General features: G+C 38.0%; 1 protein-coding gene across 2 annotated transcripts in view; it reads right to left on the reverse strand.

Moving 5' to 3' along the window:
* The window catches only part of LOC136881247 (venom protease), an 84,104-nt gene that overhangs the window by 48,235 nt on the left and 20,537 nt on the right, over window positions 1-15,332 (reverse strand). For both annotated transcript variants that reach the window (XM_067154002.2, XM_067154003.1), the window contains exon 6: window positions 9,511-9,623. In XM_067154002.2, the coding sequence (XP_067010103.1) occupies window positions 9,511-9,623 (113 nt within the window). The remainder of the gene's footprint in view (window positions 1-9,510; window positions 9,624-15,332) is intronic.

The raw sequence follows: 15,332 nt of genomic DNA on the forward strand, positions 1-15,332 counted from the left end.
TACATTTACAGGAGATTCCAAATACCCACTTTTTACGTCTGTAACATTTAACGTTTCTCAGATATTCTGTAGATATAGTCTTTCAAAAAATTCACCCCAATTTGTCACTCCTTTTTAACCGCCATTAATTGGATTTTCTAAAAACAAAAAAATATGTGTTTCTTTCTTTTTAGAGATGATCCCATATACAAATTTTCAGTTCTGTAATATCTTCAGTTTCTGAGATATATGTATCCTGATTAAAGGCATTCAACCCATCATTCACCCTTTAACATCCCTCCTATTGGGATTTACAGAAAACAAAAAAATATGTGTTCCTTTATTATTAAAGGAGACTCTAAATACCAATGTTTAGATCTATAAACTTTAAAAGTTTTGAGATATAGATACACTAATTTTAAAAATTCACCCCCTTTTCACCCTCCCCCAAATTGGATTTTCCAAAAACAAAAAATACGTGTTTCTTTATTTTTAAAGGAGATCCCAACCACCAATTTTCAGGTCTGCAATGTCTTCAGGTTCTGAAATATAAGTAGCCTCACTAAAGGCATTCAACCCCTTTTTTCACCCTTTACCACCCTTCCTATTAGCATTTTCCGAAAACAAAAAAAATATGTGTTTCTTTATTTTTAAAGGAGATTCTAAATACCAATTTTTTTCATCTATAAACTTTAAAAGTTTTGAGATATAGATACACTCATTTTAAAAATTCACCCCCTTTCACCCTCCCATTACAAGGGATTTTCCTAAAACAAAAAAATACGTGTTTCTTTATTTTTAAAAGATATCAAAATTACCAATTTTCAGGTCTGTGACATCTTCAGTTTCTGAGATATAAGTACCGGTATCCTAATTAAAGGCATTCAACCAATTTTTTACCCTTTTCACATCCCCCAAATTGGATTTTCCAAAAACAAAAAATACGTGTTTCTTTATTTTTAGAGGAGATCCCAACCACCAATTTTCAGGTCTGCAATATCTTCAGGTTCTGAAATATAAGTAGCCTCACTAAAGGCATTCAACCCCTTTTTTCAATCTTTATCACCCTTCCTATTAGCATTTTCCGAAAACAAAAAAAATATGTGTTTCTTTATTTTTAAAGGAGATTCTAAATACCAATTTTTTCCATCTATAAACTTTAAAAGTTTTGAGATATAGATACACTCATTTTAAAAATTCACCCCCTTTCACCTTCCCATTACAAGGGATTTTCCTAAAACAAAAAAATACGTGTTTCTTTATTTTTAAAAGATATCAAAATTACCAATTTTCAGGTCTGTGACATCTTCAGTTTCTGAGATATAAGTACCGGTATCCTAATTAAAGGCATTCAACCAATTTTTCACCTTTTCACCCCTCCTATTGGGATTTTCTGAAAACAAAAAAATACATGTTTCCTTAATTTTAAAGAATATTCTAAATACCAATTTTTACATCTGTAAACTTTTAAAGTTTTGCGACATAGATACATTCATTTTAAAATTTCACCCCCCTTTTCACCGCCTTAGCGACGGAATATCCAAAACTCCTCTCTTAGTGAGCACCTAAATCTTAATATGAATGTATCCCCAAAATTTCATTTCTTTATGTCCAGTAGTTTTGGCTCGGTGATGATGAATCAGTCAGTCAGTCAGTCAGTCAGTCAGTCAGTCAGTCAGTCAGTCAGTCAGTCAGTCAGTCAGTCAGTCAGTCAGTCAGTCAGTCAGTCAGGACAAGTTATTTTATATATATAGATATGAGTAAAGAACTGGAATCAGAAGTAACTTTTTGCAGATGATGTTATACTGTATTGAGTAATAAATAAGTTACAAGATTGTGAGCAAGTGCAGAAAGACCTCAACAATTTTGTGAGATGGGCAGCAGACAATGGTATGATAAAATGAAATGGTGTATGGCTTTTAGTGTCGAGAGATCCCAGGATGGGTTCGGCTCGCCATGTGCAGGTCTTTTGATGTGACACCCGTAGGCGACCTGCGCGTCATGATGAGGATGAAATGATGATGAAAACAACACATACACCCAGCCCCCGTGCCAGGGAAATTAACCAAAGATGGTTAAAATTCCTGACCCTGCCGGGAATCGAACCCGGGACCCCTGTGACCAAAGGCCAGCACTCTAACCATTTAGCCATGGAGCCGGACAATGGTATGATTATAAAAGGGGGTTAAAAGTCAGGTTGTGAGTTTATACTAATAGGAAAAGTCCTCTCAGGATTAATTACTGTTTGATGGGGTGAAAGTTCCTAATGGGGATCACTGTAAGTACCCACAGTCCAATACAAAGAATGATGGAAAATGTGAATAGGCCTTAGATAATAATATTTTTGTCAGTTTACATTCTCTACTTGTGAAAAATGCCAGAAAACATGATGTGATAAGTGCACAACTTTTAGCAAACTTGGCTTGTTTGACTTAGGTCTACTGTTCTAAAAATTCCATTTTTTATTAGAATAATAACTCCCTTGTAACTTCTGTAATGATTTCCTAGTTATAGATCCATCTAATGTAACATAGTGTTATGACTAGAGATGGGAATTTGCCTATTTGCCTATTTTATTCCTGTACTCAGAAACGTAGGCTTTTGAGATATAAATCTGTTTCAGGTTCCTTTGTGCTAGATTTAGTTTGTTTTATTGTGCCTATAAATGCCTATTTCAGGCGTTTGTGCCTATTTGGAGTATAATTGCCTATTTGATGCCTATTTGATGCCTATTTGATGCCTTTTTAATCTATTTTAAAGAAGCCGGTTTTCTTCCAGTGCATTATATTGTAACTGATGCGCTCGACAGTATTATCCTCTCACTTCTCAAGATCTGTTTACCCCACGAACAAAAAAGGGAATTCTTGGAAGTCACCAGAAATAGTTCTTGGGAAATTTCCATCAGGAGAAACAAGGAACAATTTGACCTCGAAGCCTTCAATCCCTCCAACATTCTAAGACATATGCGAGAACCAATCAACGTCGAACCCTTTTACCTCCTTCTCGATGTGAACTGTTGTACGCGTATGCTATATCTTCAAAACGTGTTGCGATTTATTGTGAAGAAGAAGGGTGTCTGTGGCAATACCCGAAAAAAAAAATCGGGCGAGTTGGATGTGCGCTTAGGGGCGCGCAGCTGTGAGCTTGCATCCGGGAGATAGTGGGTTTGAGCCCCACTGTCGGCAGCCCTGAAAACGGTTTTCTTTGTTTTCCCATTTTCAGACCAGGCAAATCTTAATTAAGGCCTAGGTTGCTTCCTTCCCACTCCTAGGCCTTTCCCATCCCATTGTCCCCATTAGACCTATCTGTGTCGGTGTGACGTAAAAAATGTAATTGCAAAGAAAAATCGTCGGAAGCCCTACTGGCTGAAGCGATGGATCACAGGGGATCCCAATTTCACTACGGATGGAAAAGTAGTCTTCTGCCAAGCTTGGTAAGTTCGTTTGTTCCTTTTATCTTTTTTTGTAACTGAACTACGATTGCATTTCATTGTAGCATTTATAGGCCTATTAATATACGTATTGTGGAAAGTTAATTTTGTTACAATGCTATATTAGTCGTGAACTTTCAATAATTTATATTACTAAAATGTAGATAATCGTTTTATTACTGAACGAGGAGTTTGAACGGCGATGGTCTCTTGTCACAGAGTGGATGAAAATTAAAAATCGGTAATTTGAACTTTGATTCAATTCCCGCGAAAATAGAGATTTACAACTGAAATATTTTATTTCTGTCTGTCTGTCCTTCTTTCTTTCTTTCTTTCTTTCTTTCTTTTTAATCTGTTTACCCTCAAGGGTGTGTTTTTTCCTCGGATTCAGCGAAGGATCCCATCTCTACCATGTCAAGGGCAGTGTCCTGGAGCGTGATACTTCGGGTCGGTGAATACAACTGGGGAGGAGGACTAGTACCTTTCCCAGACAGCCTCACCTTCTATGCTGAACAGGGTCCTTGTGAAGGCATGGGAAGATTGGAAAGGACAGGCAAATAAGAGGGAAGGAAGTGGCCACATCTTTAAGGTACCATCTTGGCATTTCCCTGAGGAGAAGTGGGAAACCACAGAAAAGCACTTTGAGGATGGCTGAGGTGGAAATTTTTTTTTTTTTCCTAGTGGCTTTACATCGCACCGGCACAGATAGATCTTATGGCGACGATGGGATAGGAAAGGTCTAGGAGTGGAAGTAAACGGTCGTGGCCTTATTTAAGGTACAGCCCCAGCATTTGCCTGGTGTGAAAATGGGAAACCACGGAAAACCATCTTCATGGCTGCCGACATTGGGATTCGAACCCACCATCTCCCGGATGCAAGCTCACAGCTGTGCGCCCCTAACCGCACAGCCTACTCGCCCGGTGATGTGGGAATTGAACCCACCTCTACTCAGTTGACCTCCAAAGGCTTAGTGGACCCCGTTCCAGCCCTCGTGCCACTTTTCAAATTTCGTGGCAAAGCCTGGAATCGAACCCGAGCGTACGTTGGTGGCCGCTTATCACGCTAACTACTACACCACAGAAGCGGACTACAACTGAATTGTAATTTTTTTAAATCATGAGTAACTTTCACCAGCACTATGTGTAGGCTCTAGTAAACGCTATTACGCTTCCGCTATGCCTCCGCGAAACATAGGATGAAGTGAAGTCAAATAAATATTATAACATGTAACATAGGGTGAAGATCGAATGTGGTGGAGCTTGGACGATGTCACAGCGTGTTTAACAAGGCTACAAAGACTATCTTTACAAGACCAGGCCAGTGGAAAGACCGTTAGTCTGGATTGGTGAGGTCCGGTTTGTACCCGTTGTACTGACCGGGGGGAGGAACAAGCAAAGAGAGTCTGGGATGCGTAAGCTCTAGCATCCCATCTAGAGTTTTGCTTAATTGTGACAAAAAGTAAGTTTATGGGCGCATGCCACGACAATTTCAAATCACGCGGTTTTCTAATTTTCTACAAGGGTGGCAGCGTTATGGGCACACATGATGCAGGATGTATTGCAGGCAACAGAAAATAGTCTTCATGACAGCTGACCCAGGTGACCACAGCAGGCGAATAGCAACATACAGTATAAAATGTTCACAAATCTGAGATTTATAGTGCCTCCATTTTAATTTTTTTATATAAGTAAGAATACTGCTGGAGGCAGCTTGGTGAGTTTCTGGCAAGCATGTAGGAAGGATCTCTCCTCTATGCTACTCAGGTATCGTTTTGCATCATTTTCATGATTTTTTCACCCGGTGAACTTGACAGGAAACTGCCAGATTATAACTGAACATTTTGAGGACATATTTCCATGTAAATTACGAATTTTCTTGTTCCTACTTTAAAGTTTTGTACTTCTAGAAACATCACCTCTAATAGTATTTCTCTTTTTTTAATGAAACAAATGCATGTTTATACTGTCTGACTCGTTGGCTGAATGGTCAGTGTACTGGCCTTAGGTTCACAGGGTCCCGGGTTCGATTCCCGGTTGGGTCGGGGATTTTAACCTTAATTGGTTAATTCCAATGGCTCCGGGGCTGGGTATGTGTGGCGTATTCAACATTAGAAATCATCACAGACATGCACGTCGCCTAATAGGCCGTCTACGAGAAAAAGACCCGCATATTGAGCATTATTGCCAATTAGCCCAGATTTAGGAATATAAGAACATTGTAATTTACGTCAATTTTATTATTTTTCAGATCAAATGTGAAAAAATACCATATAGATCAACATAGAAATACTGCGATGCATTTGACACAAGTACAGAAAGTGTTGTCATCGCAGCTTTTCTACCAGTCCACTGTGAACAGCGACCAAGAACAATTTTCTATAGACCTGTGCACTGCAATGATGGGAGCTAATATCCCCCTTGCATAAACTGGAGCATCTTCAGACTTGCAACAAGCTGCCGGGAGCATTCACCGAGTAGGAGACGAGTGGCTTTTCCCTAGTGGAGTCATTTAGGGTTGTGGAAGAAGTCGGGAGAAATGGTGACCGAACCTCTGAGAAGGTAGCCGCTGTCAGTAAAAAGTTCCATAGGAGTCCTGCAGCAGAATCCATGATGGACAACTACAGTAAAAGTAGCCAGGCTGCTATGAGGTGAGGTAGATAAAGCAGTTGAACTAAAACCAGAGCTTCATTGAAGTTTTGTCCAATCACTTCCTGTGATGTTAAGAGATTTCTCTCAGTACAAAACATTCTGCCCGATAGCAGGACAAGATTGTTACCCAAAAACATTGAAACATTGCTTGTTGTAAATTCATTTTGTAGTAATTGAGCATGTTATTGAATTTTAAGTATTTTTCATGCCTATTTTACAACATGTTAGTGCCTATTTACATGCCTATTTTGGCTAATTTAAGAGCCTATATGCCTGCCTATTTTAACTGTTTTTAGTGCCTATAATTCTCATCTCTAGTTATGACTTTAATGAAGTAAGGTATTATTACCATATTTTTTGGACTATAAGAGGCACTTTTTCTTATGAAAAATACTGCTTAAAATATGGCTATGTCTTATTGTCTGAAGGTCTGTTATATTTAAACATTGAGTATATGTGATCTGCTACGCCAATGCTCATAAAAATTCCTTACAGTATTCTCAGCAGTTGACCCCTTTTATTACTGCAGTTAAGAAACAGTGGCTGTGGTATCCCTGCCTTTATCTGACAGGAATGCTATTTGCCAGGACATCCTACCAAGACAGTTAGCAACCAATTCCCTGCGCGCCTCCTTATCGTACCAGGCAAACATAAAGAGGTGCGACCTTGACTGCCATTACAGGTAACCTTAAAGGAAGGATAGGGAGAAAATCTTTCACTTTGTAATCAGTAGTAAGTTCCAGTAGTGGCAAGTTCCGGTAATGACAATTTACTGTATACAATGTCAGTTGTACAGAAGAGGTTTTCTTACGATGTAGAATTTAAATTAATGCAAAATTACATTATAATACAGCAGAAAGACAGTTCGGATCTCCACCAACTGAAAAAATGATATGCAAATGGCGAAAAATCACTTGTTGAACCTAGGAAAAAATAAACACTCTTTTAAGATGCATACTGAAAAACGGCCTCTTCTGGAGTCATAAATGAAGGAGTGGGTGACAAACCACAGAAATAATGGCACCTCTGTGTCCACCAACATCATCTATGAAGCGAAGAGATGGCAGCCGCACACAACATTGTGAATTTTGCAGGAACACCTGCTTTGTGTTACTGGTTTATGAAGAAACATATATTATCGGTGTACATTCACACTAGAATTTCACAAAAGATTCCAGCAGAATATGAATCCGAAATAGTGAAAATTCACAAATTTTTGATTGATGCATATAAACAAACTCTGTCAAATTGGTAGTATGCATGAAGTGCCTCTAAACTTTGATGTTCCATCAAAAAGAACTGTTGACGGTAAAGGAACTAAGGCTATCACAATAAAAACATCCAGCCATGAAAAGTCACATTACATTATTGTCTTGTCTTGCTGTGCAGATAGTACAAAATTGGCTCCAATGGTAATTTTTAAGAGAATAACTGTGCCCAAAGATAAAATTCAACAAGGTATTGCCCTTCATGTTCAAGAAAAGGGATGGACGGACGAAAATGGAATGAAGGTGTAATTGGAGGAAGCATGGTTTGAATGTCCCAGTGGTTTCCTGAAAAAGAAATCCCTTGCTGTATTAGACCAGTACAAATCCCACACAACAGATACAACAAAGTGGAGAATGAAGGACGTGAATACTTGATTTTCAGTCATTACAGGGGGCCTCACGAGCCAGTTGCAGCCACTGGATGTTCCAATAAACAAATCACCCAAGATTTCTATGCATGAATGGACCAAATGGATGGCTGCACTGTATCACGAATGAGGTGATCATCAGTTGGACTAGTCTGTGAATGGGTGAAGATGTCATGGGAGTTGTCATTAAGTCATTTATGAAATGTACACAAGTATGAAGGATGAGTTTTCCACCTTGTGTGCTTGAACTATGAATATGGACTATGAAGCTAATAGATTATAGCTTATTGATAATAATAATAATAATAATAATAATATAGATAATAGATTACAGTATTTTATGAAATGTGGCTTAAGTATTACACTTGATGGTACTGAAGATGATAAACTGTTTGAAGAATCAGAAAATTGCAGTGAAATTTCGGGAAACAGTGTTATGAGTGGTGAATGAGAGTGAGAATTTTGAGTATTTACCTATGATTTATAACAGCGACAGTATTGTACTACCTACTGGTAATTTGTGCTTTTATATAAACTAGAGTGAGGAAAGCAACAGGAAACTACCTCACTCCTCATTTCCCTAGTACGCATCTTCAGTGACACCTAGGCCATCTATGACAGCTAATGGTGAACCTGTTGAGGATCCAACCAGCCTTCGGGCTGAATACCCAACATACATATAAACTAGAGGACCCATGCTGCTCTGAAGCATTCCTTATAAATAGTTCAGATAATTCGTCTTGATATGCTTATTGCAGTCATATTGTTTTGCCTGCCCTTTTCAATTATTTTATGAACATTTAATACTGATAATGTAGTTTATAACACTTCCTTCCAAACAATATTCTCTGTGCTTCCACCATTCGGCCGTATCAGGATCTTAACATTTTCGGACGATCTTGCTCAAGGTAGTGCAACATACAATTGGCCATGGCTGAATACTGGTTTGGGTAAGTAGAAACCCACTTTTTCAAGAATTTGATCCTGTGCTTTATTAAGGGTCATACAGAAGGCTAGTTGACTTGATGCCTTCCCGTCTGTTGTACCTAGACTGTTTTCTCTTAGCAGCACGTAAGTTATTAGGAACGTTCTGCCATCTGTTGAGTATATTCAGAAGCTGGGGAAGGTCAAAGAGTATCTAGCAGAGAATAGTATTCTTTCATCATCAGAGGAAGTGTACACTCTCTTGCTTCGCATGTAGTAACCAAACATGGTTGCATGCAATGACATTGCTATGGACGAAAACTACATATATCAGAATCTTAATGAAAGTGTTAGTCGCTTAGCAACTTGCTAAGTACAGAAGGTATTGCGGGTTAGGGTAAGCCTTCACCTGCAATTATTGGAGTGATCACTTAATGATTTGATTTTATGATTACTCAAAGTTTGCTGAACATAGAGACCTATCAATGTCTCATGATTCACCAGCAGGTAATTCCAGAGAGAATAAAACACAAATGAAGCAAATTGGTCAGTAGAATGGACTGACAGATTTGCCATAGATTTTTTCAGTAAACTCTTTTAATCTTCTTCTTCCTGACATGCTTCTGCTTATGCAGGTCATTCAAAATTATTTTAATACATAGATTAAAATATTTCCATAAATTTTGTTTGAAAATACAGTGAAATGACATTTTCATCAAAATATCAAGGTGCGCCTTATGCTCCACAGTGTCTTGTGGTCCAGAAAGATATGGTATTAAGGCCATAGAAATTCTTAGTCGTTCTAATATATGTTTTTCTGCAAAGTTTTTCAGCACTCATCTGCTTAGATTGCGAAGGAAGAGGATGTTCCATTAGATAGATTCTTATCTCACCTCTTTTCCCTGGACCTCATCTCCCCAGAGACTCAGTCGATGTTTCCCAAGATACACAGTCAGCATTTTTGGGTCCATTGGTTCACTTCTTGCATTAGCGACACAATGAGCCGCTGAAACATTAAAATTTACAAAGAGTTATTTTATTACCACAAGTAAGTGAAACATCACTGCCACCAATAAATCCGCACAAGCTATCTTTAAATATAATTTGAATTTCTTTTGTGTTTTTCACAAATTTACAACAGAAAATTTCTGAACGTTACTTTTTTTTTTTCCTATTCCATTGGCATTTATATAAAGCATAATAAACTGTTATTTTTTACTGCTGCCTATTCTTTAATCCTGAATTTTTTCTTCTTGTTTATAGTGTAGCCAAGTTTTGTTTCAAAACATGCCATTGTTTGTTCATATTGTCAATTTGTAACAGTAAATACAAGTTTCACTTACATAAACTAATAATAAATCTACAGCACTTTACCACCTTCTTTTATAGAGCATGATATCACCAGTCACAGTTACCCAGGGGTTGATGTAGACAGTGATCAGCAAAGTTCAGTATTAGATTCAGAAAACATAAAGCATACGGTTCGAAGAAATGGTGTTTGAATAACTTACACATTGCAGATTTGGCTTCAAAATTCAAAGAGAAAACTAATCAACTGAGCAGTGAAAGTACTGGATGGGAAAATGGCAAGAACAGCTTAATGACAGCCGCTTCAGAAATATTGGGTGAAAGAAAATTGGAACCAAAAAAGCCTTGGATGACTCAAGAAATTTTAGATCTCATTGAACAGAGGAACAAAATGAGAAGCAGCGATTTTGAACAATATAGAACATTAAAAAATTTAATAACAGACAAGTGTCGCTTAGCAAAAGACAGCTGGATGAATTGCCAAGGACATTGAAAATGATTTAAAAGCAGGGAAATCTGATAAGGCATATTTTAAAATAAAATCATTGCAGAACAAGAAAATAACCAGAAGTAATGTGGTTAAAAATGAAGCAGGAAAGATTATTTTTGAAAATGAGGAAGTAGGTGACCACTGGAAGCAATATATTGAAGATCTATATGAAGGTCAGGAAATAGATAACATTCAGGATTATGTAGAAGATGAGAGCCTGATTGAGGTTGACAGGAAAGGCCCACCAATTACAAAAAGTGAGTTTAATATGGCTCTACACTTATTAAAGGATAAAAAAGCTGTAGGTATTGATAACATTTCAGCAGAGCTCCTAAAGAACTGTGGGACATCATAAAAGAGTGACTGCTTGATATCATTACAAACTGCTATGGAGAAGGAACCATACCACCTGATTTCATAAAGAGCCAGACAATAACACTCCCAAAGAAAGGAAATGCCAAGAACTGTTCAGATTACAGAACAATAGCCATTCTATCCCATGCTTCTAAAATCCTACTGACAATATTTAAAGGTTGAATCAGCAGGAAAATTGAACAGAATTTAGATGACGACCAATATGGCTTCAGAGCAGGTAAGGGTACTAAAGAAGCAATTCTAACTCTGCGTCAAATCCTGGAGAGAAGACTGGAAGTTAGCAGGAAAACTTATGTAACTTTCATGGATTTAGAGAAAGCATTCCACAAGGTTGACTGGAAGTTATTATTTCAAACTCTGAGAACGTTGGGTCTTGATTGGAAGGACAGATGTTTGCTTTTTAACCTGTATAGAGCCCAAAGCACAGAAATAAACATCAATGGAATGACAAGAGAGGCAAGAATAAGAAGAGGAGTGGGGCAAGGCTGTCCCTTATCACCTTTTCTGTTTAATATTTTCATAGAATTCGCTATTAGAACAGTGAAAGAAAAAACCAAAGTGATAAATTTTAATGGTAAACAAATTCATAGTATTTGCTTGGCAGATGATATTGCATTGATAGCTGATTCAGAACACAAAATGATTAGGATGCTCGGTATACTAAAGAACACATTAGAGAAGTTCAGGTTAAAAATAAACACAAAGAAAACAAAAATGATGGTCATTCAAAAGAAGAAGACTGAATTGAAAACAAACATTAAATTAGGCTGTGAAAAAAATAGATCAGGTTAAAGAATTTTGTTATCTGGGTAGTGTTATTACCAATGATAATCAGTGCCTGATAGAAGTCAAAAGAAGAATTGCTATGGCAAAACAAGTGTTTCAAAGCAGGAAAAACCTATTGTTAAATAAGCACATAGGAATTGAAACCAGGAAGAAATTTGTTAAAACCTTTGTTTGGAGTGTGCTAACTTACGGTTATGAGACCTGGACTTTGGGAAAATAAAAGCACAATCAATGCTAGAAGCTGCTGAAATGTGGTTCTGGAGAAGACTGACAGGGATGAGTTGGACAGAAAAAAAACTAATATACCCAAATCTTGAAAGATGTTAATGAGAAACGGACCTTCATTTATTCAATAGAGCAGAGGAAAGCTAAATTTCTTGGACACGACCTACGACATGACACCTTTCTCCAGAATGTCTTCGAAGGAAAGGTCCTAGGGAAGAAGTTGACAGGAAGACCACGTCTCTCATACTTTAGGAACATAATCATTCAGCTGGGTTTTGCTTCCTATGTCATGATGAAAAGGACTGCTGAAGACCGTGGGATGTGGCTGCAGCAACAAGCTTAGCCTTTAGATAATGGATGGATGGATATCTCACCAAGGCTCATATCCTGTTCTGGATACCCAATCAGGTGACTAACCCCTCGATGCCGACCTCCATACATTGGATAGACCAGCGGTATTCAAAGTGTGGTATGCATACTACTAGGGGTACACGGGGTCGTCCCAAGGGGTATGCTAAATTATCGTAGCTTCTGTTTTCAGTGAGTATTTCAGAAAAGAGTTGAGAACCTCATCTTCAATGAAATCTTGTTTTGATTTAGTGCTTTTGTCTACCACTACACAGAGTCACCTTTCCGAACTATTCATTCTAAAATATGTGCCATTTTGACTAGGTATGTAAACTTATGCTGCATTGCTCTTTTTTAATTTTTGTTTTGAAATCCACTCATTTACTTCAATTTTTCTTCCATAACACTGTATATAGTACAATGGTAATTGTTGCATCAATAATTATACTCATATATATATTCTAACAGTAAATGTGGTACTTTGGTGAGCACGAGAAACGCAGGGCGTGTACCAATCTGTTGGAGTGCATACAGAGGGAGAGGGTTTTCTTTTAAAAAAATCTGAATTTTTTTTCTCTGAGTTTATTAATAAGTTCAAAATCATATCACCTCTATACAGAAGAAACAGTATGAAGTGTTCTTTCCTCGTCCTAGGGTTGGCGATGTCCTAGAATTCCACCTGCTCCTCTCCTTTCCGCACCATTGGACCACCATTCCTCCCTCGATGGAAGTTCTAGAAGATCCATGCGATGTCTAGAAGATCCGTATGGTGTTGAAGTAGAGGGTGTTGGGATAGACCACATAAATGATGAACGTGAACGAACACTGTTAAGCCTTGTGGCGTGTTAATGCAAAAACTGCTTCTGCACAGATGAGAAAAAGGTAGAGTAATGGTTTTAACAAGGTTCATAACACGTAAGAATTGGATGATTGAAGGTTTATCACACGGTAGAATGTCACTGAAATCTATCCCATGTTAAGTCATTAATCATTTGAAATGAAAAGGAATGTCACTAAACTCGAATAAGTATATAAGTTTAACACTCATAAAATGAAAATCCGCTTGAAACTTGTCGTCAAATTTCATTAAAGTCAACTAATAAATAGTCACCTAAAGTTTGTGACACTTGGCATAATGTGATTTTATGCCACACGACACATTTCTTAGTTTGAACACCGTTCAATGTAATCAATTGGATTGAAATGAAGTAAGAATGTTTCACTCGTGAAGTCAATCTTGTTCACGCATGTTAATGAAATTAAATGAAAATAAAGTGAAGTTAATCATTTATCAATAGTCCTTAGTTTGACTGTTCGTAGAATTGAAAATGCACAGCTCTTAGTTCGAATGTTCGTCGAATTGAAATACACAGTTCTATACACAGTCTACAGTTCATCATCTACAAATATTCACACAGTTTAGAGAATTATCTCCACACAAAAATGTAAATTAGTGATGTAGTTACTCTGTACTCAATCACTTGTTAATGCTTGTAATTTGAGTAATTCTAAGTTAAAGCACAGTCTCGTTAACTCGAAATATTCAATCACTTTGTAAGGAGCAAACTGTTCCAAATCCTGTCCACAACATTAAACTTTAAATTACGAGCACTTGGAAAAATAATCGCAAGTCTTAGATACTCGTGCAGAATAAACAGTCACCTGATAATGTTCAGAGTTTGATGGAGCACAATTTATATCACTCCCCGTTGGAGCAGAAGTTTATCACTCACGATTTAAAGAAACTAGTATAAGTTTACACTCGACGCTATTGAGTTAAAGTCCATGGACTCGACGAAGTATGACAGTCGCTTCACGTTGTATCACGGTCCTCGCAAGCTGACTGCACGAACTCCACTGCAATGCATGCTCATACACACACTGGTCTGCAAAGTGAAACAGTACTGCATTTATATCCGATCCATGCCTTCACATCTTATTCCATAACTTTGTCGTCTCATGTCGGATTTATATGAAACCTTGCAGGAACATAGATAAAGGATTGGGCTACACGATGATGTGGTTAGTTTTGTCTAATTATTATTGTGAGGAAAGTTATTATCCGAAGAAACTCAAGGAACATTCCACACTAGTCTAGGCTCTCTGTGTTGCGGTGAGGCAGGCTGTGACGTCACTCCACTCTACGTCACACACACAGCTGTTGCTTGCTGTTCAGTCAGTCTTCCACTGCTGGGCCGGAGCATAACACGTAAGTTTTAAATTTTCATTACGGGGACTTAGTTTCGTACCGCCGTTACCGGTACAATATATATATATATATATATATATATATATATATATATCGTTGCTAGGCAATGAAAACCTCGTAATTCCACACACAAGAAAACCACATTTCTCCATTTGCCTTGTGAAGGCTTGCCACATTGCCTGAGAAGGGAAGAGAAGACTCCAATGGTTGAATAATTGGGCTATCATTAAACACTGAAAATACCAGGAACAGTTCTCCGGCCATTGCTCACTGCTCACACTTTGTAGCCAGGCATGATAAGCTATCGAAATCCTGAAGCACACCAACAGCTTCAACTGAATGGGTCAACTAAGCCTGGTTTCCAGTTCTGAAAGCTTTAAATCCTGGAGTACACGATGGCTGCGGCACAGCAGGAAAAGCAATGGGTGATCAGTTGCTTGTCTCCATCAAGGCAGGTTGACCAATGTTGGGCTCCTTAATACTTCAAGCATTGGCCAAAAACAGCCAATCAGCGACTGCCCCTCCAGAATGGTGGACCAATAAGCAAGCAGCTCACCATAGCCTGCACTATATAATGAAGTGGAATTGCAACACCACTCCATTCCACTGTGAGCTTCACAGCTATCAAAGTCAGTCGGAACCCTTGCAAACTGGACATTATACATTTTCATTCTGAACAAATATTTCAGGTTCTCTATGGAAATTAACATCTTTATCATCCTTGCAAATGCTGAACGCAGTCTTCGGTGAAACATCGGGTCCATCATAGGCTCCTGGACCACAGACTACAAGCCCAGAAAATATGGACGTGATTTATAATGCTGGCCATGAAAGCCTCAACTGCTATATGACAATAAGTAGTTGACAGTACTTTGGTCTTCTTGGCTCCCAGTCTCAGTCATGACTGCTCCTGTGTTTCATACTAGTAGTATTTCTTGTAATATTTTCTTTCCGTGGAATTGCTTGTTGTACTC

This window comes from Anabrus simplex, chromosome 9 (assembly GCF_040414725.1).
Source record: "Anabrus simplex isolate iqAnaSimp1 chromosome 9, ASM4041472v1, whole genome shotgun sequence".
Taxonomy (NCBI): Eukaryota; Metazoa; Arthropoda; class Insecta; order Orthoptera; family Tettigoniidae; genus Anabrus; species Anabrus simplex.